At 28.3% G+C, this 26,805-nt stretch overlaps 1 protein-coding gene across 2 annotated transcripts; it reads right to left on the reverse strand.

The window, feature by feature from the left end:
• Window positions 1–265: 265 nt before the first annotated feature.
• LOC145841867 (cubilin-like) lies at window positions 266–26,341 on the reverse strand. Of its 2 annotated transcripts, none has more exons than XR_014370186.1 (45): window positions 26,185–26,341; window positions 25,653–25,816; window positions 24,624–24,783; window positions 24,133–24,329; window positions 22,761–22,911; window positions 22,552–22,590; window positions 22,028–22,212; window positions 21,185–21,329; window positions 20,948–21,034; window positions 20,690–20,770; window positions 20,280–20,461; window positions 20,006–20,156; window positions 19,712–19,750; window positions 19,461–19,642; window positions 18,922–19,066; window positions 18,831–18,863; window positions 17,379–17,578; window positions 16,820–16,967; window positions 16,667–16,729; window positions 15,484–15,662; window positions 14,047–14,191; window positions 13,957–13,989; window positions 13,536–13,726; window positions 13,073–13,214; window positions 12,974–13,009; window positions 12,437–12,612; window positions 12,142–12,286; window positions 11,759–11,845; window positions 11,393–11,574; window positions 10,908–11,070; window positions 10,261–10,445; window positions 9,933–10,089; window positions 8,578–8,783; window positions 7,535–7,694; window positions 7,102–7,295; window positions 6,548–6,707; window positions 5,952–6,157; window positions 4,931–5,093; window positions 4,365–4,538; window positions 3,900–4,082; window positions 3,112–3,280; window positions 2,439–2,517; window positions 1,753–1,950; window positions 925–1,030; window positions 266–531 (listed from the first exon to the last, which is right to left on the reverse strand). XR_014370186.1 is itself a non-coding variant. In XM_082949154.1 (45 exons), the coding sequence occupies exons 1-45, from the start codon at window positions 26,249–26,251 to the stop codon at window positions 409–411; spliced, it is 6,309 nt and encodes a 2,102-aa protein (XP_082805280.1). In that variant the 5' UTR covers window positions 26,252–26,341; the 3' UTR covers window positions 266–408. The 2 variants fall into 2 exon arrangements, 1 of the variants encoding a protein (XP_082805280.1); XM_082949154.1 differs by having other exon boundaries at window positions 1,805–1,950.
• Window positions 26,342–26,805: the final 464 nt, after the last annotated feature.

Genomic DNA, 26,805 nt, shown 5'->3' on the forward strand with positions numbered 1-26,805 from the left:
TAGATATTGCATAATTTTTTTAAATTTAGTTCAACATATAACTTAACTATGTGAAAAGTGTTTATTATTTTTCGTCATAATGATAAAAGGGCCATTATAAAAAGTTTAAAAAAAGTCTTGTAAGTACACCAAAAATTTTTTTTAGTTTTTATAATAACTATTATATTTTCTAATTTTACTTTATGATTATTTCTCTAAAAACTGACACATATGTTTTATATATTTCTTACAGTTAGTATTAAACTATTGTTAAAAACTCAACAAGTAGAAATAAAATAATTTATTTGGCAGTAAAATAAAAAAACTAAGTTACAAAAAATTATAAAAATTCATTTGTCACCATATTATTAAAACTTTAAAAAAGTAGTACTAAACTAAATACTTCTAAGTAAAACAGATACTGAGATTCTACGAAATTTTTGTGAGCTTCTGTAGAAGTCCCACTAAAAGATCTACTTTTTCGTCCAACTTTGAAAAACTTTTTGCGCTCAAAATATTTCTGTTTAGTCCCTGGTTTCCGTTTATCAAAACCTAAAGAATTAGTCCATTATTGTTGTAAATTCGTAGTAGTTTAGACTTGATAAAAAAAAATATATGGAATTTATTCTGTACAACGCATAAATAGCTGTTTAATTAAAAACGTGGCTGGTCAGAAGTTTAAAATTTTTAAGTAAAAACTTAAGTTATAAATAACTTTGTTAAAACAAAATAAATATTTATGAACTAAGTTAGACAGAAAATTCAAAGTTGAGAGAAAAAATAAAATAAATACAATAGTGAATTGATCCTAAAAGCTAAACAAATGTAATATTCATTAAATTTATTTGAAGCACTTTTCCAAGGGATTTTCTATTTGAGAACAATAAAATAATGTTTTTTGCTTTATGAAAAAGCACTGGACTGACAAACGTTAGTGCAACTTACTTGCAATTCTTTTTTTCTGTACTGATCCACACCTACACCTATCATATTTACTTCGTAAGTTTGCGATAGTCTGTTACTCGTTTTTAAATATCGACTGTCTGATGCTCTGTTAAAAATTGGTTTATATGATTAGTTTGGTACAAATTTTCAACCAAAGAATCGACAAATTTTTTTTTGCATATAACTAAATTTACTTTTAGTAAAGCGAATGTCTAGAAAATAATATGATTGAAAGTATAAAAACAAAACATTGTATGTTTTTAATCAAAATTTAACCTAAAAGTTGTCTATGGTATTTATAACGTAAACAAGTCAAAATCGCATTTAATCGTAATACTTTGTAATTTTTTAAAATAAATCATAATTATTTTGAGATTAAACTTAAGGTAACAATAAAAAAGGTTATGTTTAACTTCTATTGTTGTATGCAAGTTTATAAACAGAGATACATAATTTTTAGATGAGTTTATTTCTTTACAAACAGTTCCATGCTTACAAGATGATAGTAGACATAAGTTAAAAAAGCATAAAAGTATGTTTAAGTACGTTTATTTCTTTGAACATTGCGTTAGCGCGAAAAAAGTTTAAAGAAATAAACTCATCTAAAAAATTATGTTTCCTTATAATGCACACTACTCCAATTAGTCTTACTCTTTTTAAACTGAATCTAATTAATTTTCATTTTAATTTACACTTTATGTCATTTTGTTTTGTCTTACATTTTAACACATAAAAAATAAAGAGTTAATTTTTTATTAAAAATAGATTTCCAACATTCTATTATTTATGAAGTACCTAATTTTCTAAATAACTAAAATGTCAACATACGGGTAATTTCAAAGAATATATATCTTGTTTTCTCGTAAACACAAAAACTAGCTTTCCGTCAATCACAACGACGATTGCTTTCTTCGTGCAGTCTCGCAAGAACCGGTGAGATTTCGTCAAGTCCTCCACAATTGCCTTTTCCACGGCGTGCCCCACGTACGCCGTGAAACCGTGCGGTCGTATCTGGTCCATCGAGTCCTTGAAAAAATATTGATGGTCAACATGCCTTTTAATTTATGTTAAAAAATTTAAAACAATGTTTACTCGTTGAATACCTTCGTGGTTAAGCACGTTAAGTTGTTAGATCTAATAATGTTGAAAACATGTTTGTTATGATTAATTAAGTGCTCAAAAGGTTATTAACAGTTTAAATTAAAATATATTGTAAAAGTTTATCAAAGTGAAGAACATTTGTTTTAACAACGATTAATAATCAATGTATCAAAATAGCTTTTTGACACATTTTTCAAAAGCATTCTAATGTAAGGTCTTACTTAGAGAGCTTAAGTAATTAAAAATAAAGTTTTCACTTTATTTAAAGAAACGTCTGGTTTTGAGGTTAACCTAAAGAACGTAAAAGTTTTAAGAATTTAAACTCATTCACTTCGTCAATATACTTATATAGAATAACCTTTAAAAGCTTAAAAGTAAACAGTATGTGAAATACATGCTTGTAAGTTACTTACAGAAAACTCCTGAAAGTTTTGAGGTTGACCCAATGGTATGTGCGTTTCGAAAAACGTTTGATCTGCCGACGTCATTGACCTTTGAAAGTTTTTTTAGTTAGTTTAGTTTTATTCAAATTTAATGATCAGACTTAGTATATCTGAGCACTTTGTTTTTTAAGAAAAAGTTTTCTGTTCAAATAAAGTTTATGCAAGTTATTAATTTACCTTTCCAAGCGCACTTGCACAGGTGAATATAAGTATTGTTTAAAATTTTAAACTTTTAGAGTTATATTATGAAAAAAAATTATAAAAGTTTTTTTCATAATGTTTCTTGTTCAATAACTTTTTAGCTCGCTTTAATAGTGTTTAGTAAAAATCATTTGTTTAGTTGTAGAAAAGTTTTGATACGTTTATTTTAAAGGATAGTATAAGTAAATCATAAAGCTGTTACCTTTTATATTAAACTTTGTTAGATTATGTACACAAGTTTTTTTTGATTAGTTTATTTACTAAATAAAAAACTTGAAAAAAGCACATAATTTCAAATCTAATTTTAAACCGTTTTATTTTTTAACAAGCTATACAAAATTAGTTTAAAGCTTTACTTAAATAAAAATTACCACAGAACATTTATAAACACGAACTACTTTTTAATTTTCTTAATAATGTACAATTTACGTTACTGAAATACCTCCATTTAAACCAGTGGGAATACTGCATGACACCGATTTGATGCTTGGCGAAGTCGAGTTGCAGAGCGCTCTTCTTAACGAACTCCTTCTGCAAGTTGAACTCCGACTCCGTGAGCGACCCGGATCCATCCAACAGGAACATCAAGTCCAAGTTGTACCCGCTGCACCCTTGATTTTAGTTTATTAGATTAAGATTTTTATTGGTTAATTAGAATTAGTATAATCTGTTAAAATAGTTTAACACAAAACAACAGAGTTAATAATTCATCTCAATATTAAAAAAAACTGTAAGTTTGTTTTGATTATACATTTTTTAATGAAACTGAGCTAGTTAGACCTACTACGGTACACATTAACAAAGTATACTTTTTCAAAAAACAAAAGGATTCTTACAGTCTTTATTTTGAAAATTTATATTTATGTAAATCATGTATGTTTACTTATTCTGCGATCTACTTTTGTGAGAAAAGTTATCAATTTGACAAGTAATTAAGTTAAAAAAACTAAAAAATTCAAATAAAATACAAATAATTTAGTAATAGTAGCATTATAAAAAACTAAACTTGCAATTTTGCTAAGCATAGGGAGATTATATACAATTAACAAAAATTTTTATTTTTTTTTTAATTTACTGTAAAAAAAAGTACAACTAAAATAAAAATAAAACATTGGTAACGTTGAGTTAATCTTAAACATTTGAAATAAAATTTCAAACAAACTCCTTTAAACTATAAAAGCACGAATATATACCACAGAATATTTGCTCTTTTTTCTAACCGAAACTCACCGTTTTCAGTTTTTGCTGTTTGTTTCGAGTTGCAAAGCTCCCCGGAGCAGCATGAGATTTCGCACTTTGCCGACGAGCTGCTTTCAAACGAATAATTTCCGATGCTCAAAGTTGGTAAGAACTTATCACATGACAGATCATCGCAAACGTCCGCACTTATGCAACCGCCGTAAGCTAATCTTTCTGTTGTTTATTGTTTTGTTTTTTAACATAGTTAAACTACTAAAATAAATAGACTAAATTTAATAATGTTTGTAAAATAATACTAACAAAAATTAGATTTTTTTATTTTATTGAGTCTTAGATAACAGGTAAAAGCTTTTATTGGTATTTAGTTATATTTCTTCACGTGGAGATAATTTGACAAACTAAAAAAATCTTGTAAAAGTATGAATAACAGTAACATCTCGAAGAAGTGTTCTTAGAAACTAAATTTTGAACAAAACTAAATTTAAGAATAGGTACCTGAGTAAGTTTTTCTTTCTAAAGAGCTAACAACGTTAATATTTTCAGCTTCAAGGCTCAAACATTTCGATTTGATTGGACAAACTTCATTTTTCTCCTCTTCTAAGCTCATGCTTCCAGCGTTTAAGTTTACAACTTTTTTGCACAAGCTGGAGTAAGAGTTATCATTTCCACCTATAACAAATTGAAAGTTTTACGTTTTTTTTGATTTATTATTAAAATGCTAAGAAAAAAAACTGTTTTCTATTCTGTTTGTTAAAATTTCTTAACAATCAAATTTAGTTAAATAGTAATTTACTATTAAATTAATTTACTTTTGATTTAAAAACGATTTGACGTTAAAATAGTGAGAGCAAAAATATATATTATTTTTTTTTTTTAATAATGTAACTTAGTCAAGTAGTTGTTTAATATTAAATAACAATTAGAAATTAAGAGAAATTAAGAGAAAAATAAATTGTGACATTTTTTTACAATCAAAAAAAAATCACTTAAATAGTACAACAAATTACAGTTCAAAATATTTGCTTTTATTTGTTTCCATATAAAACAACAGTAACACGCACTCAAGTAGTACAATGAGGTGAATCCCCGGAAAGTTCCCGACGAATCGGACTGAAGCGTGACGTGAAGAGCGCCTCTGGTGGATTTGAAAACTTTGCCTTCGCTGCCCACGTGACTGTCGATCATTCCCACTACTTCCCCGTCCACGCTCGTTCCGTCCCGAATCTTCAGTTGTTGGTTGAAAATGTTGTTTAATAAATTTCATCGTAAGTATTAGCCATACTTGCAAAGATTCGGGCAAAAATTCAGAAAGTGCACTTTTAAAGTGTGTTTGTGTGTGAGTGTTGGCTTTAAAGTTCGCAAAACATTGCGTTGCGTTACGATTTAAAGAACAATGGTATCATAAATATAGCTTAATAACATTTTTAAAGTTAACATTTTGTTTAGAATTGTTATCGGTTTTGTCAACTTGACTTTAAATTTAAGAAAGTTCGCTGTGACCTTTATATAAAACTGTTTAAATAAAATATTTGTTGATATCGCAAAGAAAAGGTATTATAGTTAGCTAAAAAGCTCAAACGATTTTTTTAATTAAGAACGGTTAAGTAACCGTTAAAAGTTGTTCACATCATTTGAAAAAAACACAAACTGAATATTTTCTGAAATATCGTTAATAACATCAATTTAGCTTTTACCAGAAAAGTTGTAATTAAGTTTATAAAACTTACTTTGTAAGTAAATAAATATAAATATAAAATCTATATAGCAAATATAATATAAACATACGTAGTTAAGTATACACCACATATGTATATATATTGAACCATATAAGACTTTTTTGATCTATTTATATATACTACTAACAAGGTAAAAAGGTTAGTTTTCCAACAAAAAAACCGTGGAGAAGTTTAAAAACTACATTTTGTTGATAAATAAATTGATACACACATGTATGTTATAATAAATAAATAACAAAATACAAAAACCTGTACGGAGTGTAAATTATTATGTAATATAATGTATTTTATATAATATCAATTTATTACACATGTATAACAAATCTATACAATTACAGATTGATACCTGCACGGAGTCGCAGCATTCCTCCACTCTCGCGTCCTGCACCCTCAGCTCCACCTGCCTCCCCTCTTTCTCCGCCAACACCACCCAGTGGCAGTCCACGTTCACCGGGTAGTTCCCCGGGTAGTTGGGAGAAACTAACGTTTTTATCTGCCCCTCGCTCACATAAGAAGTGAACCCACACGCGTTCGCGTCCCATTGAGGTTGGACTGTTAAAAATTTTTATTTATTTTAATATCTTTTTTAGTTTTTTATCTTCAAACAGTTTTTATCATGTGTTGGTATACTATAAAAGGGTATGTTTTATAAACTTGTTCAAGTTCTTTTTATACAAGTTTTTGAATTAACACAACAGTACAAGTCTGTATAAAAATGCTGATCATTTAAATAACTCAAACTAATGTTTTAAACAATCTTTTTTTATCATAGTTTTCTTTTTAATAAAATGTTAGTAATTATATCTATTCCGTAGGTAAAAAACATTTTTTGTTCAATAAAAGTATTTTTCAGAGCGAAGTAACAAAAACAATCAAAAACGAGTCAAAAAAGAAGTCAAGAGACTTAAACACATCTTTAAGCAAAAGTTTTATACTAGTTACCCGATTGGAAGTATGATTTGAACCCCCTTCCGCCGATCGACCTGTCAGAATACAACCTGACGTTCATCGTGTTGGTGGTGGACCTGAAGGTCATCGTTTTGTTCACAAGCTTCATCTGCCTCACCGTTTCCATCAGCCTCCTCTCTTTGCCGTCCGTGATCTGAGGAATGTTGTGCATGAAGCACTCACACTTTAGTTTATTTCATTACGGGAAACTTAAAAGGTGTTAAAATTTTTGGCGCAAGTTTTTAGTTGAGCAGTTAAGAATAGTCCTCAACAAAAAGCGCGACTGGTCCTGTAAAACTCGAGTTTAGTTTTTGAACTTGAAGAGGTACAAAATAGCTGCCATCACAAAGCTTAAGTTGTTAGAACGAATACAAATTTGACAAGTATATCTTTTTAAAGTGAAACAGCCTAGCATTAAAGAGTATACCCTTTTAAGCTAAAAATTGACAAAAATCGTTAAATTTTGAAAGCCGCCATTTGGCTTGTATTTCACAGCGTAATTTGAATTTTATTTTAAAATCGTTTATGAACACAGCGTCGAATCTAACTTCCAAATAATCACAGCAAGCCTCCAAGTCCAAGTCCTCGATGACCAGTTCGACCCGTTTGCCCTCATTGGCCACCAGCGTCCACGAGCAGTCTGATTGGTGGGGATAGACATCCGGGTATCCCTTTGAAATGAGGGGGGTTTTCACGTCTAGCGCCTTCAACTTCAACCCGCATTCGTTCCGGTCGAGCGAATCTGTTCGTAATAAAGTAGTAATAATTAAATAGAGTTTTAAATCAAGCAATGATTCCGAAATTCTAATTAAAAAGTTTTATTTGTTGTGATTAGTTCATATCACTAAAAGTTTGAACAAAACTTTCAGGTAAATACAGGTTGCATTAACGTGAAAAAGTGAGGTGGATGTCATGTTTAAAGATGTTTTTAGGAAAATTTACATTTACTAAATTAATAAAGTTTTAATCGAAAAAAATAACCTTGAAAAAAAGAACCGAAAAACTTTCCAAATGCTTTCTGCTCGTCAGATTTTAGAACGATGTATAATGAATTAGAAGAAGAATAAAAAAAGTCTTCTGGAATATTGTACTTGTCAAAAGTTTCCATCAACTTGCTGTTTTCATTCGGTCCATCGTATATCTGGTACATAACAAAATAAAAGTAAACATTTTAATCGTTGTTTAGACAAATTTAAAAAAAAAAACAAATTGTTTGTGCGTTTTTTTATATTTAGCTTACAGTAATAATATCATAGAATTTTCAATATCTTAGTTTTTCAAGTTTTCCTTGTATATCACCCGTTGTTTGTTTTTTTTTTGTTTTTATCATTTACCAAACGTTAAAAATATAAACGTCATAAACGCTTTGTATCTTTTGAATCTGTTTAATTTAATGTTATTTCTGTTTTTGTTAAACAACATATTTTAAAACATGTGAGTTCATTTTAAACTATTCATAGAAGTAATAAAATAAAAAGTTCATAAACCAATTTTATAATAAGGATTATAATAAAGAAAATTTACTTACTTATTTTAACTTTAGTCTAAATACGTTTTTGATTAGTATGTTATCTGTAAACTTTAATTATTTAACAAAAAGTATACGTAACAATTAAAGTATTACAGTTTAAACATTTTGAGCAAATTAGTGATAAAGTTTAATTAATTGTAAAAACAAAAATTATTATAACAAGGTTAAAATTGTATGTAATCTTTTGTCACAATGCTTTTAAAAAAACGGAAACCTATCTTAGGTTTCTAGGTTATCTGAGCATTGTCATAAAAATGTTTTTCCCTTTGATTTGTTTAACTTTTGCAAAAGTTTCATGGATTATACTGATCATATAGTTAACTAGCCATATCTAAAATAAATTATAACACCTATTTATAACATAAAACAAAAATTAGATTTCACAACATCAATATTGAAAGAACTCACATTTACAGTTTTAAAACCAGCAGTTTTTTGTTTAAAAAACCAGTTAAATATACACAAATGCCAAAACAACTGTTCAACAAATCACCTTAATTTCGCTGCCGGCGTCCTCCATTTCGATCTCGTCGAAGAAGAAGCTGACGATCTTCATTGGATCCTCGGTCCGGATCAGCCAATGGCAGTTGAGATTTTCGCCGAAAGACAGGGGATACTGTGGGGAGAGGAGGACTTCCTCCTCCTTGTCGACGGTGATCGTCGATCCGCATCCCTTCTGCTCGAAAGTGCTGTACGTTGCTGTGATTGTTTATTTTCATATTTATAATTTATAAATTAAATATTTGTTTTTTATTTGTAGTTATTGTAATTTATTTTTTAATTTGCATGATGCGCTTTTAATATAATTTTCAATTTGTTTTAGATACAATTGGTTGTTGTTATCGTTATTTATTTCTTTAATTTTAATTTTTGATTAAAGCTGTTGTCTATTTTTGCTGTAATTGTTTATTTTTGTTTTTAATTAACTAATACATTTTTTACTTTTTGTTAATGTTAGTTGTTGTTTTTAAAGTTTGCACAATACATTTTTTTATGATAAAAGATTTTTCTTTTAACTTTAAAAACAATTGTTTGTTTATTGTTTCAAGTTTTCATTAAACACGTACATTGCTGTATCATATATTTTTGGTTGTAATTAAGGTGAATTAATTTTTTCTTGAATTGCATGCTGAGTTTATTGAAAATAAAATTTTGTTTTATAAACAACAGGGTTTTCTAAACTCATTTCCATAATAAAGGTGTACGAACGAAATCGCCCTCCGTAATAAGATATCGTTCCTTTGAAAATTAACTACCCAGTTACTTTTTTTGTCCCCTTTGAAACATGTAAACAATGAAAAAACATTGAATAAAAAGTTAAATGGTAGACAACTTTTAATTTTAAGCAGTACAAAAATAAGTAATAAAAAATAATTAAACAATATAGTTGAATTGTTTTCTTTGTTTTAAAATTTTTTAACAAAATTATTGCTTTTCGATAGCCTAAATCGCTTATTTTAAAAAGACACTGTTGTATACACGGTTTATTTTTAAATTATATTATTATATTTATATATATTTACTTTATATACACGATTAACTGGTGTTGTCATCACCCTTTGTTTCTTCTGTTTTAAGTTTTGATTAAATCAGTAAGATGTTATCTACTTCTCAAGAAGACAAGTTAACTGAAGGTGTTTTGCTTAGCAATCTCTTGAAAAATTAATGTGTATAAACTCATAAAAATAAGTTGCATTCACATAATTTTGTTTATTTTGTTAATATCTTATCATTTTCAAGTTATGAACAACTTTTAAAAATCACTTAAATAACTGTAGTACAACATTTTGTACATGGCTCTACATAATAATCACAACAAGGTTCAACTCAAAGTTTTATACGAAATACCTTTAAAGGTGTTGATGTTTGCAGAAAAGCCCTTGTCGGAACCAGACTCGTCAACAAGCATTTTTAAAGTGATCACGTTTGAAGAAGTTTCGTAAATGTACTTGCTTTCATCATTTGACAGTTTGACCATAAAACGCTCCTCGTAACCATCGAAAAGCTAAAGATAAAACAAAAACTTATTAAAAGCGTTTATACAAGTTTATGATTTCTTATTAGAGTCAGAATTGTTTTTAACCATGTGAACATACCAAACAAATGATTATCATATTTTTATCAACTTTTAGTCACTGTAGATATAAAATTAAACATTAGTTTCATTTTAAATCACCTTTAAGCTATCGCAGCATTTTTCCATTGATATCTCGTCAAACTTAATTCTTAATTGCAGATTAGGATCGTCGCTTAAAATTTTCCATGTACAATTTCTACTAGGATATTCGCTCGGGTAACTTTGTGAAGTCAACTTGATATCTCCATTAGTCGGTATCACAAATGTCTTGTAGCAATCTTCTTCTATATTTGATTTAAACTAAACTTAGTCGGTTGTTTTAACTTTATGTATTTTGTTTTACTTTTTGTATATTTAACAAGTGCATCTTTCTTTTTTGAAAAACAGTTTTACATTAAAGAAATAACTATCTTATATATTAGACTATTTGACAATGGTTAAAAATTAAATATTTTAAATTGTATTAAGAATTCTTATAAAAATTTAGTATAATTCATAATAGCATAGTTATTATATATTCTTAATTTTTAAATCAAATTTAAATTTATAAATTTTTTAAATATGTAAAATATACACTTAATAAAAACATATAATTGTTTTAAAGTTTATCTTTTTTTTAAATCTTTATATAGTTGTTGAGTATCTCACGTAAATTAGTAGTTTTTATCTTTAATTAAAAAATTATTTGTCGTACAGTTTTGTTCATATGTCGCTAGACAAAATTATAAACTTGTTAATTTTTCTACCTGGCAAAATCTCCACAGTCGCAAAAAATCCCTTTAAGTTCACGTTGTGGTCAGAAACCATTCTAATTGAAATGCTGTTACTCATTGGTATGTAGCTCAAACTTTCTTGCAAACTTTCCTGATTGAATTTTGCCAAACGCTTTTTACTCGGTTCCTCAATGACCTTTAAATTTGTTAGTTAGTTTTTGCTATAAAACTTATTATTTCTGAAAATCTAAAAACATATCTCTAACTAACGATAAGGTTTTTAAAACTAATCATACGTTTTAATAGTAAAATAATACTTTTTCTTAATAACTTTTTCATAAAAACTCATGCAGTTTTATATATCTTTAACATCTTAAGTAGACGGAAAGACCATATATTAAGCCATACGATCAAAAAATAATATATACCATAGCAAATTACTAACAAAATTAAATAATTTTATCAAGAGCTATAAAGTAGTTAAAAAACTTGACAATATTGTTTTCTTTTAAACTAACATCTATATAGTCGCAGCAAGGCTCCATAGAGACTTCTGTGAAAGTTATGTTTAGTCTTCTTTTGCTTTTTGTCGTAATAAAAGTTTGACAGTTAAAGTTTGAATAATAAAGGTTTGGGTAATTTTCGGAAGCGATCTGTATTTTTTCATCTTCAACAAATATCGTTTCGTCACATTGTACATCTGTTTGAATTATTAATACTGAGATTAAAAGCTGTTATCCTTTTTGAATTTGTAAAGTTGAAGTTTTATTTTAGTCAAAGGAAATTCATGTAGCTTTTTTTTTCATGCATTTAACAATTTTGTTTAGTTCTAAGTTTAACTATAAAAGTAAACTAATACAAACTATAAAGATAGAAATACTGACATTTTGTTTCCAGAGTAAGGGTTTCATTTTTGTTAATACTTTTTTCATCTGAAGCAACTTCCTTGACTTTTGTTTCGGGTGAGTAAACTGAACAAGTTTTTTTACGTATATTAATCACGTTAAGTTAAATTATGTATCACAAAAATCATTTAAGTGTTATTTAGAACTATCATGCTAAGTTTAGTTCATTTTTCATTTTAAGATTTACTATAATTCAATTATTAGGTTTTAAATGAATTAATTTTGAGTTAATTTTTTAAACGAGTTCTACTAAAGCTGTAAACGAAATGTCTGACGGAGATTGATCAGATTATTTAAGTAAACTTGATGTGCGCAAATTAAATATTTTTTATTTCATGTAAACATAAAAGGGCTATATTAACCTGATTTATACTTTGCCCTAAAACCTTGCATGTTAACACTTTTGTCTGTCTTCAAATTGACTAATACTTGATTTGTGGTGGACAGAACTGAATAAAACTTAATCGTTCCGCTTAAATTTGCTACTAAACTATTGCCATCGAACACCTGGTTGTTTAAAATTTTTAAGTTATTCATTTAGTAATTATTTACCACCGCGGAAAAAGCATACAAAAACGTTATTTAGTTTTAATATAAGTTTTAAACATGACTTTAATATTGAATATTTTTTAGAAATCAAAAATATAAGTAAGTTACTTCAACAAAATCACAGCACTCTTCCGTCTGAATGTTTGTGAAATTGAGGCTTATTTTGTTGTTGGCGGGCGACTTAAGTTTCCAACTACACTGCGAATTGCTGCTGTACAAAAGTTTTCCCTGAGACGAGGAAAACTGTTTGACTTCATTTGATGCTTCAAATTCTTCGTTGCAGGCTTTCAGACAATTTAAAATGTTGCGAATTTATTTAGAACATTTTATACAAGTGCATAACTTTGTGTTTAAGAGGTTTTATAATTGAAGCTTAGATTTTCAAAAACTAAAATATATATATATATTTTTTTTAATTTAAAAGAGATTATAAAAACGATTCTACTGTTTTTTAAAATGTAATATTTTATTTTATGCTTAATATACCTATTTTATTTCTGTATTTAAGTGCAATCTTGCTTTTAGTGGATGTATTAATCTAAAATTATGCAGTGTAAAAAATTGAAACATTTTAAAAACCAGTAATAACATAATTATGTATGTATATATATTGTATTCAACGAGTAAAATCAAACTAGCTATTACCTTCATTAGTTTCTTCCTCCGATATATCCCCGGTTACTGTTCAAAAATTGTTATAACCAGTTTTTATAGACACATTTTTCAACAATAGTCAGTACTTACTGTATTTATATTTAAAACTAAGTCCCTTTTTCTGAATGTTTCTGTCCGAGAAAAATCTTATCACAACGTAGTTCGCTTGGTAGCTTTTACTTTCCGAAACCAACCCTTTCAGTCGTTCAAAACCGTCTTTCCCATAGAAGACCTCCCCGATAAATAAAACAGAATGTTAATTGAGTTTACGAAATATTTTTAAACTAAGTAAATACGTTGAAAATTGGTTAAAGAAGTTTTTTTTTGTTTTTTTTGTGACCAAAAACATATGAAACGAGTTTTACTCCTAATGATAAACAATTTAGCAACTAAAATTTAAAACTGATTCACAAAATATTTGTTAAAACATAGTCCTGCTAAAACGGTGAAATTAAATTTAAGTAACAAGCATGCTGTTAACTACGATTAATTTAACCTTAAAGAAAATTAAATTTCTAATTGCTTAATAAAAATATACAAAATAAAACAAAACCTCTGCAAAGTCGCAACACTCTTCAGTTTCTAGTACCTCGACAACAACTTGCACGGAATCGCTGGCTTCTGATTGGACGATGTACACGCAATCAGTATCTGAAGGGTACGAGTTCGGGTAGTTTTCCGTGGCAACTTGCTGAAACTGCTCGGTCGGTTTCAAGTGAAACGTGCAGTTGTTTTTACCCGTAACTGTCATTAAAATTCACATTGTTTTGAGAACACACCTCGAACTCGGTTTTATTAAAATTTTAAGTAACATCAGTACCAGCAGCGTTTGAAAAATGTTTAGAACTTTTTGTGATTTTGAAAATGCTGCCTTAATTTAGCTAAAACAAACATACAATGGAAATACTAAACTGAAGCTGAGCGAACCTTACAACAATAATAATAATAACAATAAGATTCGAATAAAAGCTTACCGGGTACGACAGTGTTTCTTGATTTGGGCTTCACTGAAAAATACTGGTTTTAGTCATTTTAAAAAAAAGTTGTTTTTAGTAACTTGATACCTTGTCTATACTCAAGCAAAAAGCCTTTTTGATTTCGGTTGGAATCACTTTTAAAAGAGATTGTAAGCTCATTTCCGTTTGATATTATTTTGTTAGGATTTGCGTTGTTTCCTTTGTACCTTTGGGTTTCATTTCCACCCGATATCTAAATGGTTTATAAAAAAATAAAAGGTTTATCATTTTTAAACGCAAAGCTGAAAACTTATATAACACGTAAGAACAGCTATCAGTTCAAACAAAAATATTTGCTTAGATCTGAAAATTTTAAATTTAATATAAATCGGCTACTTATCGACCAAAATATTTTAGAATTATATTTCTCATGTTTAGTTAGGTAAATTTTAATAGCTGCCTAAAGTTTTAAAGAGTGTTTAATAGTCAGAAATGTGGTTTAATACAGCTTTTAAATCATAATTATGTTTGAAACCTTAGTTGTAAAACTTTTCTGCACAAACAAAATTGCATTTATGAATACATATTGTATAACATATCCTACTTTGTAAAAAAAAACATTTCTACATAAATGAAAACATTTAGTTTTTATACGTTGTAATACTAGTACTAATGGATTTTTAAACTTCGTTTACAACTTTTTGAACATTACCTTTTTTTAATTTCATGTTATTGTTAAAAGCACAAAACAACAAAAACAATTCTTAAAGATCTATTGAAAAAAAACTAACAATAATATTTGCTACAAATAGATAATTTTTTGTTGTTTGTAAAAAGAACGATTTCATAAGTTTCGACATTGTAGTTTCACGAGACAGAATAATTAACATGTAATTTCAATATTATAACATATTAATTTTTATATAACATTTTTTCATTAAAAAAATGTTTACTAAATTGAGAATATTTTTCAAAAAGTTTCACATATGAATTAACAAAAGGTTCGTGTTTGATGTTTATTAATACTTAGTATAATGAACTTGTTAATAGATTTTTAATTATTTAAGTTTTTGTTTATTTACAATTAGTAATAACAGACAAAAATACAGCTGATATCAACATAATTTTTTGTAGTCTAAAGTAATATAAGAAAAACTTAATTTTAAATTACTTAAAAGTATATTCGGTTTCTTACTCAAAACTAATGAATGTAAAAAATCAAAGAACTTGTTTTATCTTTGTATTTCGCACTAAATAAATTTTTTCACTTCAGTCTAAAACAGCTGTTTTACACAAAGTTCTAAACACTTATATTGCGAAATTTTTGTTAAGTAAGCCAAATCGTGCTTTAATTATGTCATAAATTGAACATTATATATTTTAGCTTAAGGTAAGTATTTTTTTTTCTTTAAAACAAATTTATTTCAAACTTCTTTTAACTTTACAAACACCATTTAACTCGTTTTTTTGTTTACCTACATTCTTTACAACCACCGAAAAAGTTTTATAAGTACAACGTAACCAGGCAGTTAACATTCAACTAACTTCGAGGTAATCACAACAAGCTTCAATGTCGACTTCTGCGATGAAGACTTCAACAGCCAGGCTACTGTTCTCGCTGCGAAGAACCCACGTGCAGTCCAAGCTGTTGTTGTAGTTTCCCGGCCAGCTCGGTGATGTCAGCGTTTTCGTTTCGTTCGTCGCGAACTCAATTGATCCGCATGCTAAATGTTTTGAAACTAGTTTGTGAGCTGGGCTAGTATGACTTAACATTGTAAAAGTTTTCAAGGTTTTTTTTTGACAGAAAACTAAAAAAAACTAGGTAATAAACATGTGAATAATTGCTGAAAAACAACCATTTCAAACAATAGACACGTTTTACAAATTTAGATGATAAAGCCATTAATCAACATTTTAGCGTTTAAATGCAGCGAAATAAATAGTATATTGATAAAGTAATTAAGTTCTTAGCGTGTATTAAAGGAACTTTTTTCTATGCAAACTAATGCATAGATAGAATTTAAACGAGTGTAATTATCAAAAAATGCTTTGTTTGATTTTGAAAATAAAAACTCTTTTTTTCGTTTAAACAATTTGCATCTACTTTATACTAAATCTGAATAAATTTAAGTTTACTTTTATAGTTCTTAAACCAAAATTAATTTCAATGTAAACGACTAAACAACAAACCGTTTAACTATATTTTAAAGTTTTTAAGAAACACCAACGAATTTAATCACAAACAGTTGTATTTAGTTAATAAGTAGTTTTAAGCAAGCTTAAAATAACTTCTTGTTTTAATTTATACATATACCGCAATCCAAACTAAAAAATTTCTTAAACCCTCTAAATATATTTGCTATTAAAATACTTTTTTTTTGTACTATTTAATTTTCAGGCAAACTTTATACTTAGTTTACTAATGGTACTAACATGGTAAAGTATTGTAAACTAAATTTAAGATTTTTTTATTGATACATATGTAATTTTAGTCAAGCTTGTGCCTAGAGTTAAGTAGTCTTAGTCAATAAGCATTTACAGTCTGCAAAAAAAATCATCTTAAGCTAGAAGCATTCCCAAGAAAAACCAATAATAAAATAAAAATGTGTTTAACTAGTTTAAAAAAGCGTGAGCTCTAACAAACAACAGTTAAGAAGAAAGTTTTTTACTATTAATTATAAAACAATTAAAGTTCTTAAACAAGTTATTAACTTCAAATCAACAAAACCTGATACAATTGCAGGTGTCTTTTTCTTTTTTGTAACCTTTGGTTGATTGGCTTCATTGGACACTGTTGATACAATTTTTTTATAGTTTAGTTGTACTTTAACGAAAAAAAATAAACTTTTTTTTGTTTCTTTGTATCTTTAAGAAAACTGACACAAACGGTAAGTGGCTCTGAACCCTCGGCGTTGATCGGTGCCGTCGGAAAAGAAGCGGAAGAGAAACGACTTGGCTGTGAAACGCCTCGATGTGGATATTTTTCCTCTCAGCCGGTCGTATCCTTTCTCATTGTCGAGCAAAAAGACCTTTTGTTGTGAAAGTGTGGTTTATGTTAGATATTTGCATGAGTACTTAAACCAGTTTAAAAAAAGTAAATTACCTTTTAAATTTCTATAAAAAAAATAACATATAATAATGTTTTTTACATCTATTAAAGCACTTATTTTAATATGTCGCATCTAAGATAACTGAAGTGTAAGTTATAAACTTTTTTTTTGAAGTTCTCAGTTGTATCAGTACTTATTCTGAATAAAAGGTCATAAAAAGGTGAAAAACATACTTAAAGAGTTTACTTTTTTATTTGGATATATGACACTGACTTATTCAACAAATCAGAATAGTTCTTGTTTCTTTCAAACTGAATTATTAAATAAAGAATATACGAATACAACACGATTTTATTAGTAAACTACCAAAAATAAAAAATTAAAACTGACGTCAAGAAAATCACAGCACGGCTCCGTGTAAAGTTCTTCGATTGTGACGTCAACGATGCTGACGTCATCGTCTGATTTCACGCTCCACACGCAGTCGGTGTTGGGGGAGTAGGGGTAGGGAAAACCCCCGGTAGAGAAGTTCTGCGGTTGGTCGGTGGCAGTCAAGTGGAACTTGCAGCTCCCCGCGCTTTCTTGCAGACCTTCAGCATTGAAAATGTTTTGAGTATTTTGAAACTTGCTATGTATTTTTGTATTTGGAAACTAGTAATGAATTATGTTGTAAATGATAAGGTTTTCAAATGCAGACTTAGTTTTTAATTTGAATATTTTTAAAATTAGTTTTGGATTATATTCCTTTCGTAGCTGTTAATCTTTTCAACAATCATTACATTTTTTTTTATCACTTCAGCTTTATACTTGAGATCTGCACGACACACATTTTTCACCAAATACAAGTTGTAAAAGTAGTTTAAAACTATAAAGAATTCTTTTGAATAAAATTTGAAAAGTTTTACGAAGTCATTAAGTCACCTTGAAAAAAAACAGCATAAACTTGTTATTAAAACATAAGTTGATACAGAAGTATGTAAAAGAAATAACTTGTTTTAACTATTCATACAATTACATCTAAAGTAACCTCTCCCTTATTTACGCACATTGTGCCCACAGAAAAAGTGCGTAAAGATACGAGAGATCGTAAAGGTACGAGAGGTACCAAATATACTTACTATAATGGCTGTTTTTGGATATTGCTTCTAGTTAAAAGCAGACTGGGGACTTTTCCACTTTTAAAAATTTGTTTACTTTATTTTTAAATATGAAAAAAAAGATAAAACTATACATTTATTTAAAAAAAAGGATTTAAGTTTACATAAAATAACAATAACTGTAGATTAATTTTACTAATTTTAACAATAAGTAGGTTTTATCTTTATCTTTATTTATATGTTACTTATTTGTTACTTAACATTTATATTCTATTCTACTTAGAAAATTCAATTTATAACTAAGCATTTGTTTACAATTTAAAAATGGTGTGATGCCTATATACAGTGGTGTATTATTTATTTGTGTTTTAAACTTTCATTATTTCATTATATTTTCATTATATGACACAGTCATATTTCTTTCAGAATTTTAATTTAATCTCTTATTGTTAACGAAATTTCTGATATACTGAGGTATAACTAAATGTTTATCAATTAATTAAGAAACATAAGTTTACAAAGTTTAAAGATATGGAGAGGTGACTTAGCATTTAAAAACATATTTCAATGTAAAAAAAACAATAAACTTAATTTATGCAATATTTAAAATAAAAAACTTTTGAATTTTTTAGAGTTCTAAAATGCGTAACTAAACGAGAGTGCGTAACGTCACGAGTGCGTAAAAATGCGAGAGGTTACTGTACTTAGACTTATATATTTAAAAAAAAACTAATTTGTTACTAACTTGTTGCTGAGATCCTGTTCGATTGAGCGTCAACTGAAAAAGTAATGATTTTTAAACTATTTCAACTGAGAAATGAACTGAATAATGATACCTTGCCGAACGGTCGCTCGGAAGCCCTGGAAAGAGTTGCTCTTGTCCGAGTAGAAATACAGGCTCATGTGCCTGCTGTTGGACAAAATTGTTCTGCTTCTTTCCAGGTTGCCTTTCAGCCTCGTCGTACCGTTGCTCGTCGATATCTGAGGTGGGTTTCACACAAAGAAGTTTAGGAAACAGAATACAAGAATGTTTGTTCACAAAATTAATTTATGTTTGTTCAACTTTTGATTTTTTATGTTGAAATTTTATTGATAGCACCAACAAAATGTAAAACACCGTAAACTTTATGGTTTCTAAAATCTAATTTTGAGGTAATTTCTAAAATGTGTTAAGCTGCTTAAAAATGTGGTTGTAAATTAACCAGCAAATGTTATTTAATGTTTTAATTGTTTTAATCAGTCTTACTATGCAATTTTTATCAAAAATTTAAATACTATTTTTTGGTTGTATTTTTTAAGCTTTCATACAATGTAAACATTTTTAGTCAACTACTTTTTGTTATCACTAGATTATTAAATCAATACACATTGCAACCTGAAGAAAATCGCAACAGGCCTCCGTGGTCAGATTGTGCACGGTGATTTCAATTTCCTTGTACTCGTTCTTCGTGGTCAAGTTCCAGTAGCAGTCCAGGTTGGCGTGGTAGTCACCGGGCCAGTTCGGCGACGTCAGTTCCCGAGGAGTCTCGCTGACTTCTATGTCGAAGAAGCAAGTGGCTGGAAAAAAAATATTAGTCTACAAACTCTGTTGACTTTTGAGACTCGCTCTCTTTTTAAAAATCTTACCTTGCGTTCGTAGAGGCTTTATTGTTCCGTCCTTGGGTACTGAAATTGATATATGTTTATATAGTTATCAAATAATACAGATTTATATTTTAACTCAAAGAGTATTCAGATCTGTTTGTTAAAAACCTAGATACGGTTTTTATTTAATATTTCGTTGTTAGACTTGTTTAAAAAGAGTTTAAAGTCGTTTGAGTAGTAGCTGTTATAGTAAAAAGATATTATTTTTTTAGCTTTTTAAATGGTTTACAGCTGTACAGAAACTATTTTGCTATCGTTCCGCAAAATTCGTACTACCTCTTTTATATATAGCATGGAAGCCACCCATGTTCACAGTGGAATCCGAGCGAAAATTGAGAACGAAGCCACTTTCGTTTGCGGACACAAAACTTCGGTCCGTTCTGACGATTCCCGCCAGTTTGACTTCCAACTTCTCTGTTCCCCATATCTGTTGATAGAAAAATAGTCAATTTTTTTTTAATACTAAATACGGAATCATAATTGATAAAAAAATTCTTCAGGTTTAAAACTATTTTTAAAGCTCTCTTATTTGTATATTTTTTCTTTTTACTTTCAACTTATCGCAGCAATATTCGGTTTGCAGAAAGCCGACGGTCAGCTGAACGAGGTACCCTTCCTCCGCTCTTATCCTCCACCTGCACCGGGAGTCCGACTCGTAGGAGTTGGGAAAATGAGGGGAGTTGAGCGTTTTGATCTCGTCAGACGCGACGTCATCAAAACCACAAGAATATTCTATAGAAAAAAAATAATTATAAAAACACTTGTTTATAAAATAAACCTTAGTTTAAGGGTTTTAAATCTATGGGCTTAAAGTTGTTGTAATTAATGTTATTTCCAATGATTAAGTTTATAGCTAGTTATTTATGTTTTCATACAAAATCTAAACGACAAACTTTAAAGAAGAAAACGTTTTGATTTACAACTGCTTACAAAAACTTTTTTTTAACTATTGTACTTAACCTTTTCGTTGAATGGCCCAGGGAGGTAGGTGAAGACAAATATTTTCATTCTCAGGAATCGGACAAACGAGCTCATCTAAATCTGTATAGTTGGTTTTTAACAATTAAAACGTATTTACACTTTAAAAAAAAAAAACAAAATATAAGTACACACAAAATTGCTTCGTTTTTTTGCATCAGCATTTTTATTTTTTTACACTTTTTTTTACACATTACACAATACGCATGGCTAATCTATTTTTGATGAAAGTGTAATTACCTGTAGCAAGGTGCTCAACATTATCAAATTTCAACGCAGTGTAATTTCTAACTGCTGGAAGCTTCATTACGGTCGTTTTTGGAACCACTGTTGGAAAATAAATGTGTTTTTTGTAACTAAAAATTTAATTGCGTTGCATTGCGTAAGTATTTTTGAGTTTTGTTTAAAGTTAGTGCTTTTAGTTATTTTAGTTGAAACTTATGAAATATCTTTAATGATGCTTAAGCTCTTTTTTACCTTGCTTGAAGTATCCGTTAAATCCTTTATTGATGACTGAGCTGTCAGAGTGGAACTTGACTTTAATTTTTTGATGTGTTGAAGTGTAAACAAAGTGCTCATTTATTTCGTAAAATCGATGAACTGATGTGTTTGTCTCGGAAATCTGAAAAAGAATTTAAACACATTTTACACAAAAATTAGTTTTAAAAATTCTTTAGCTTTAATTTTTTTTTTGATTCATTATTTTTTTTAATTTGTTTGACCAGCTGACATTATTTCTTGTTTGATGTAGTTAAGGTTAATCTACGTGACTTAAAAATGTGTAAAAGCTCGTTTAACATATTATATGTTTTTCGACTTTTTCTAAAATTTGTAATGTATTTAAGGAAACAACTAATTAAAAGTATCAAACACATTATGTAATTAACTTTCAATTTTTACAAGTTAAAATTCTCAATGCATTACAAACATTTTTTTTTATATAAAAATGTATGACATGCTATTTATTAAATTTTATTTTACACTTAGATATTAAAAAAAGAAACTAAATAAATTAAACAAGTGTTTGTTAAAATGAGCATTTTACAGAAAACTCAATATTAGTCAAAGATAAAATAGTTAATTTAAAGAGCTACAGTTAAAGTGTACATATATTGTAAACATTAATTATAAATCACTAGAAAAGCAGTTTGCTAAGCTACTGTTTTAGCTTTAAAAGCTTTTGTTGTTTACATAAAACACAAAACGACTTACCGCTGCAAAAAAAACAACCTAGTATCCGAGGGATAATAAATTAAAGATTTCAATTTGCTAAACTTTAAACTTATAGCAGCGCGATTAAACACGCGGTACCCGACTCACTTCCAAGTAATCGCAGCATCTATCCATCTCAGTCTTGTCCAATTTCAACTGCACGACATTTTCACCGTCCTCCGCAACAATGTCCCATTCACAAGTAGTATTTCGGCTGTAATAAGCGGAAGGCCATCCGGGCAGCTCTATCCTCCTTTCTTCATTGTTTGCCACGAAACTGCCGGAACACTTATCTGAATACAAATTGTTATTGCCAATAAAACTTTTTATGAACTTAATGGCTTTTGAGAAGCACGGAAAGTTTTGTACAACCAGCGCTACAATGGGAGGCATTATGTTTTTTGTGAATATTAAGTCGTTTCGCGAAAGTTTGCAGAAATTGCTCAAGGCGAGCTTTGGAAGCTGGTAAATCCGACGCTTTAAAACCGATTTGCGCGTTTGGATGTAAGTGAAGTTTTAAATCACGTTTTAAATTGCTTATATGCCTGGACTTACAAAATGCGCAAATTCTAAATAGACTTTTTTTTTAGTTTTGTGTTTGGAAGTAACAAATAAAATATATTTTAACTTACCGTAGTAGTCGAATGGCTGGTTCGCTTCAGATGGTGAAACTATAAAAGTTAATAATATTATCATAACTATCTAATTTTTGTGCTAAGATATATAAAATTTATTTTTTCATATTTATTTTATTTAAAAAAAATATAAATTAATTACATGGCCAATTAAAAATAAATTATGCTTTTCAAAAATAGTGGTATACATTTTAAAATTTTCTTACCACTTCTGTAAAACGCATGGAACCCAACATCAACAACTGAAGCGTCGGATTTGAACACAACTTTAAACCCCTGAGAAGTTTTTGACACGAACACTTTATCCTTGTAGTTTCCGCTATTGAAAGTTTCAATCAGTTGGTTGCCTTCTCTAAGCTATTTAAAATTTTCAATTAAATACCATACAATATTGCGTGAATTAAAAAGACTTGAAGATGTTTTATTTAATTTTGGGTTTTATTTCCTCATTTAATATTGCATAACTACTTAATAGTACAAGGTTTTGTAAACATTTCTTTAAAATCTAACTTATTTGAACTTTACACTAATTTAATCTATGTTGCCAACAACACAAAGCAAAACCACATGATTTAGAAAGTATAAACATAAGCTTCATTTTGTTTGAGTTCAAATAAAATTTTTATTACTAAAATTAAATGTGTTTACTGTCAATTTTATTACAAACTAACCACTCTAAACGTAGAACTACTAAATTAAGTGTACAAAAGTAAGTAATTCTTAAACTGTCAGATAAAAACAAATGTAGTTTTTTTTTTCTATTAGCACATTGTATATTATCTAATTTTACTCGTTTTTTAAATTTTTTATATATAATATACTTTTAAAAATTGTCACACTTAAATAAAAAATATTAATCTATAGTCTTACTTTTAATTTATGCTTTTTGAAAATTTAGTTTAAGTAGAAGATTTTTTTTTAATTTTGAAATAATAGATAAAGTACTTTTCTTGTTATACTTAAATACATTTAGCTTTTACATTATTTTACATGATTATAAAAAAGTTTTAAATTTTGTTTTGTAAGGTTGAAAATTATTCATTCTTAATATTTGACAGTAAGTGGATTGTATTGTAGTCTTGTATGACGTTTGAAAGTTTAATAAACTCTTTGTCTATAAGAAGTATTTATATGGTGTGCAAACATTTTATCAGCGATCAAGTATATATATAATTTGTGTTGCTACTTAAAACATTTGTAATTCAGATAAAAACCATTTAAAAGAAAACTTATACTCTATTATAACTACTCAAAATCTTTTTTTTTGTTATTTCCTACTACTCAGCTTATACGCGAAACTAAAATAAAAAATAATCAAGATTGTTAGTTTTCGGTACAAAATTAGTTGTCTAACAATATTTCTGTAGAAACTGCTTTGAACCTATTAAAACAAAAACAAATAGTTATTAAAACTAAACATTTTCGTATTTTAATATTATTTACAACAACTGGTGTCCAATATTGACTTTAAGTTCTGAAAACCAAAAACTTTTACTTAAAAACCGATGTTTTGTAAATCTAAAGTACGTAAGAAGCTGCCGATGTTTAAAACTTTTATCGGATTATTTCACAACTGACCTCCAAACTATCGCAGCATTCTTCAACTGCGAACTTGTCGAAAACGATCTGCACTAATTGATTCTCAGGAGCGGTTATTTCCCACTTGCAATCCAGGTTGTTCGAATATGAGTCTGGGTAGTTAGGAGAAACTAGATGCTGCTTCACATCTGATGCCACCAAGTTATTGTTCGCGCAAACATTTTCCGACTTAGAATCTAAATTTGAAAAATTGCTGAAAACAGTTTCTAAAATAAAAGTTTTGATAGTACCAAAAATATTTCAGATTAATATTTGTGTCCAAAAAATTATAAAAATAAACATTTTGTGTAACTTCAGCTAATTTTATCAATATTGAATTATTTGGTAAATTAAAATATTTTTTTAACGAAAATTGTTTAATAAAGTTTTAAACGTTTTAATAGGCTATGTTATCATTTTTAACGAAATTACGTTATGTAAAACTGTTAAGAAAAAAAACGTTTAATGTCAGAACATGACATTTAGCTGACCTATCACTTCGACCTTTAAACTTTCGTAATCCCTTAAATTGCCGTCGACAAAGTTCAAAGCCATTGCATTCGAAGGTGAAACAAACGAAACAATATCCCCACTTTTAAACGCGTCTATTCTCAAGCTTTCGTTTTTAACTGCGTTCGCAGAGCTGTAAACCTATAAATTAAAATATTAAACATTATTCTGCTACTGTACTTTATAAAAACAAACAAAGTCTTTTACTAAACACAAGTATATTTCAACAATTTTCTTCTGTGTGTTACAATTGTTACAAAATAAATTGTAAGTAAAATAAAAAAGCACTGTAAATTAAAGTCTTTATTCAGTAGCGAAGTTTGCCGCATCGCGATGTAGAGAGCTTAAAAAACCTTTTGCGGTTCGAATGCGGCTTATCGCAGTATTTATCGGCTGACCGCTTAATACGGCAGTTAATTAGATTCACGTGCGAAAATGAATTTTAATGCTCAGCGCGGTTTAATTAACTTTATCCGACCATCTATGCAGCTATATATGAGGTAGCTGTCAACTACTGCTTTTTTTAGATAGCGCTGTTGTTTAATGTTTACTACAAGTAAACGTTTGTTATTTTTTTCATTTTGAATAGGGAGTAAATTAATGCTTAAGTTTAAATATAAACTACACTTTTTGAAGTTAGATAAAATATGTTTTGTTTTTAGTTATACTCAACTATAATTACACTGAAGCTATTTTTTGCTTATATGTAAAATATTGAACTAGTTTTTCTCAGAAACTGTAAAGTTGTTTAAACAAAGGTTTAAATGTTGGTTTTAAAATTGTGTTTTAATGCAGCGAATTATTATTATATATGCACACGAAGGTTTATCAGATGTATCCTTAGTTTATATCGTATTTTGTATTATAAACTCATTAAGTTTTGCACAACGTCTACAAACCGACTTTAAGTTGAGCTAAAAAAAAAAATTTTACAAAAATTCGTTTTATCTGGAAAGGTTTTATAGTACATACACGCAAAAATGAGGTACAAAGTTCATCAATGTTTATACCATAATTCCACCGTCGCCGCTCATGTTTCCGACTGTCAGCTTGATCTGTTCACCACCACCAGAACTCACAATCCACCAACAATCTCGCAATTCACCTTCTGCAGCATCTTGTAAACTAACTTCTTTGTCAGCCTCAACTGTTACGTACTGAGTTGGGCATTCGCCTGTGTTTGAAGGTAAACTTGTACAATGTTTATTTCCAATACTGTTCTGAGGTCAAATTTTTTAAGTTGTTGCACGGTGATGTTGTTTACCGTATTTAAGATTAAGTAGATGTATGCAATACTTCAATGATATTAAGTACAACTGAAAAACTATACTTTTAACGATTGACATTTAGCATTAAATGACAGCTAAAATTTACTTGAGTTTAGTTTAGCTTCTTAAAAATTCTTATTATATTTTGTAACTATTCAGTATTCATATTTTAAATCTTATAGTTAAAAACTATGGCTTTAAGTACGTCTCAGAAACGTAACAAAGTATAAACATGATCAATAACAGTGATTTTACTTAAATTTAATAAACTAACTTTGTATTGTAGTCGATGCAAGACTAAATATGATGTACAGCACAAGTAGCACACCAATTTGTTTCATTTTGCTGTATAACCTATCAGTCAAGTGCTTAACTTTAAGTTACAGACAAATGTAAATTTTATCTTTTTCAACTTTATGCCAATCAATCTAATCAATTTAACCTAAATAGGTACTATTTTATAAACGCAAAAAAGCTTTATTTTAAAACCCATAAAGTTTTATGTATGATTGATTTGAAATGATAATTTAAGCTAAGTCAAAACAAACTAAAATTGGTTAGCTTTATTTTCTACTTTAAGACCACATTGAAATATTTTTTATTAAAATAAGTAGAAATGAAAAAACATAAAAAATATTTTTGAAATTTTAAGAAAGATTAATTGTCTTTCATTAGTGTTCTCATATAAACAATGAACCAAAAATTTTATTTTTTAAATCTTTTGTGCACATACAAAATCAATCACAATAAAAAAAAATTCTCGACAAATACATACATTACAGACACTTAACGTTTTTATTTTTTTATTTATGCAATATACATGAATGTTACAAGTTTAAGGAAAGTTTTTTATTTGTTATGTTTTTTGGTAAAGTTGATGAAAAAAATGTTAGTC

Source organism: Thalia democratica, chromosome 8, assembly GCF_965202585.1.
Source record: "Thalia democratica chromosome 8, ktThaDemo2.hap1.1, whole genome shotgun sequence".
Taxonomy (NCBI): domain Eukaryota; kingdom Metazoa; phylum Chordata; class Thaliacea; order Salpida; family Salpidae; genus Thalia; species Thalia democratica.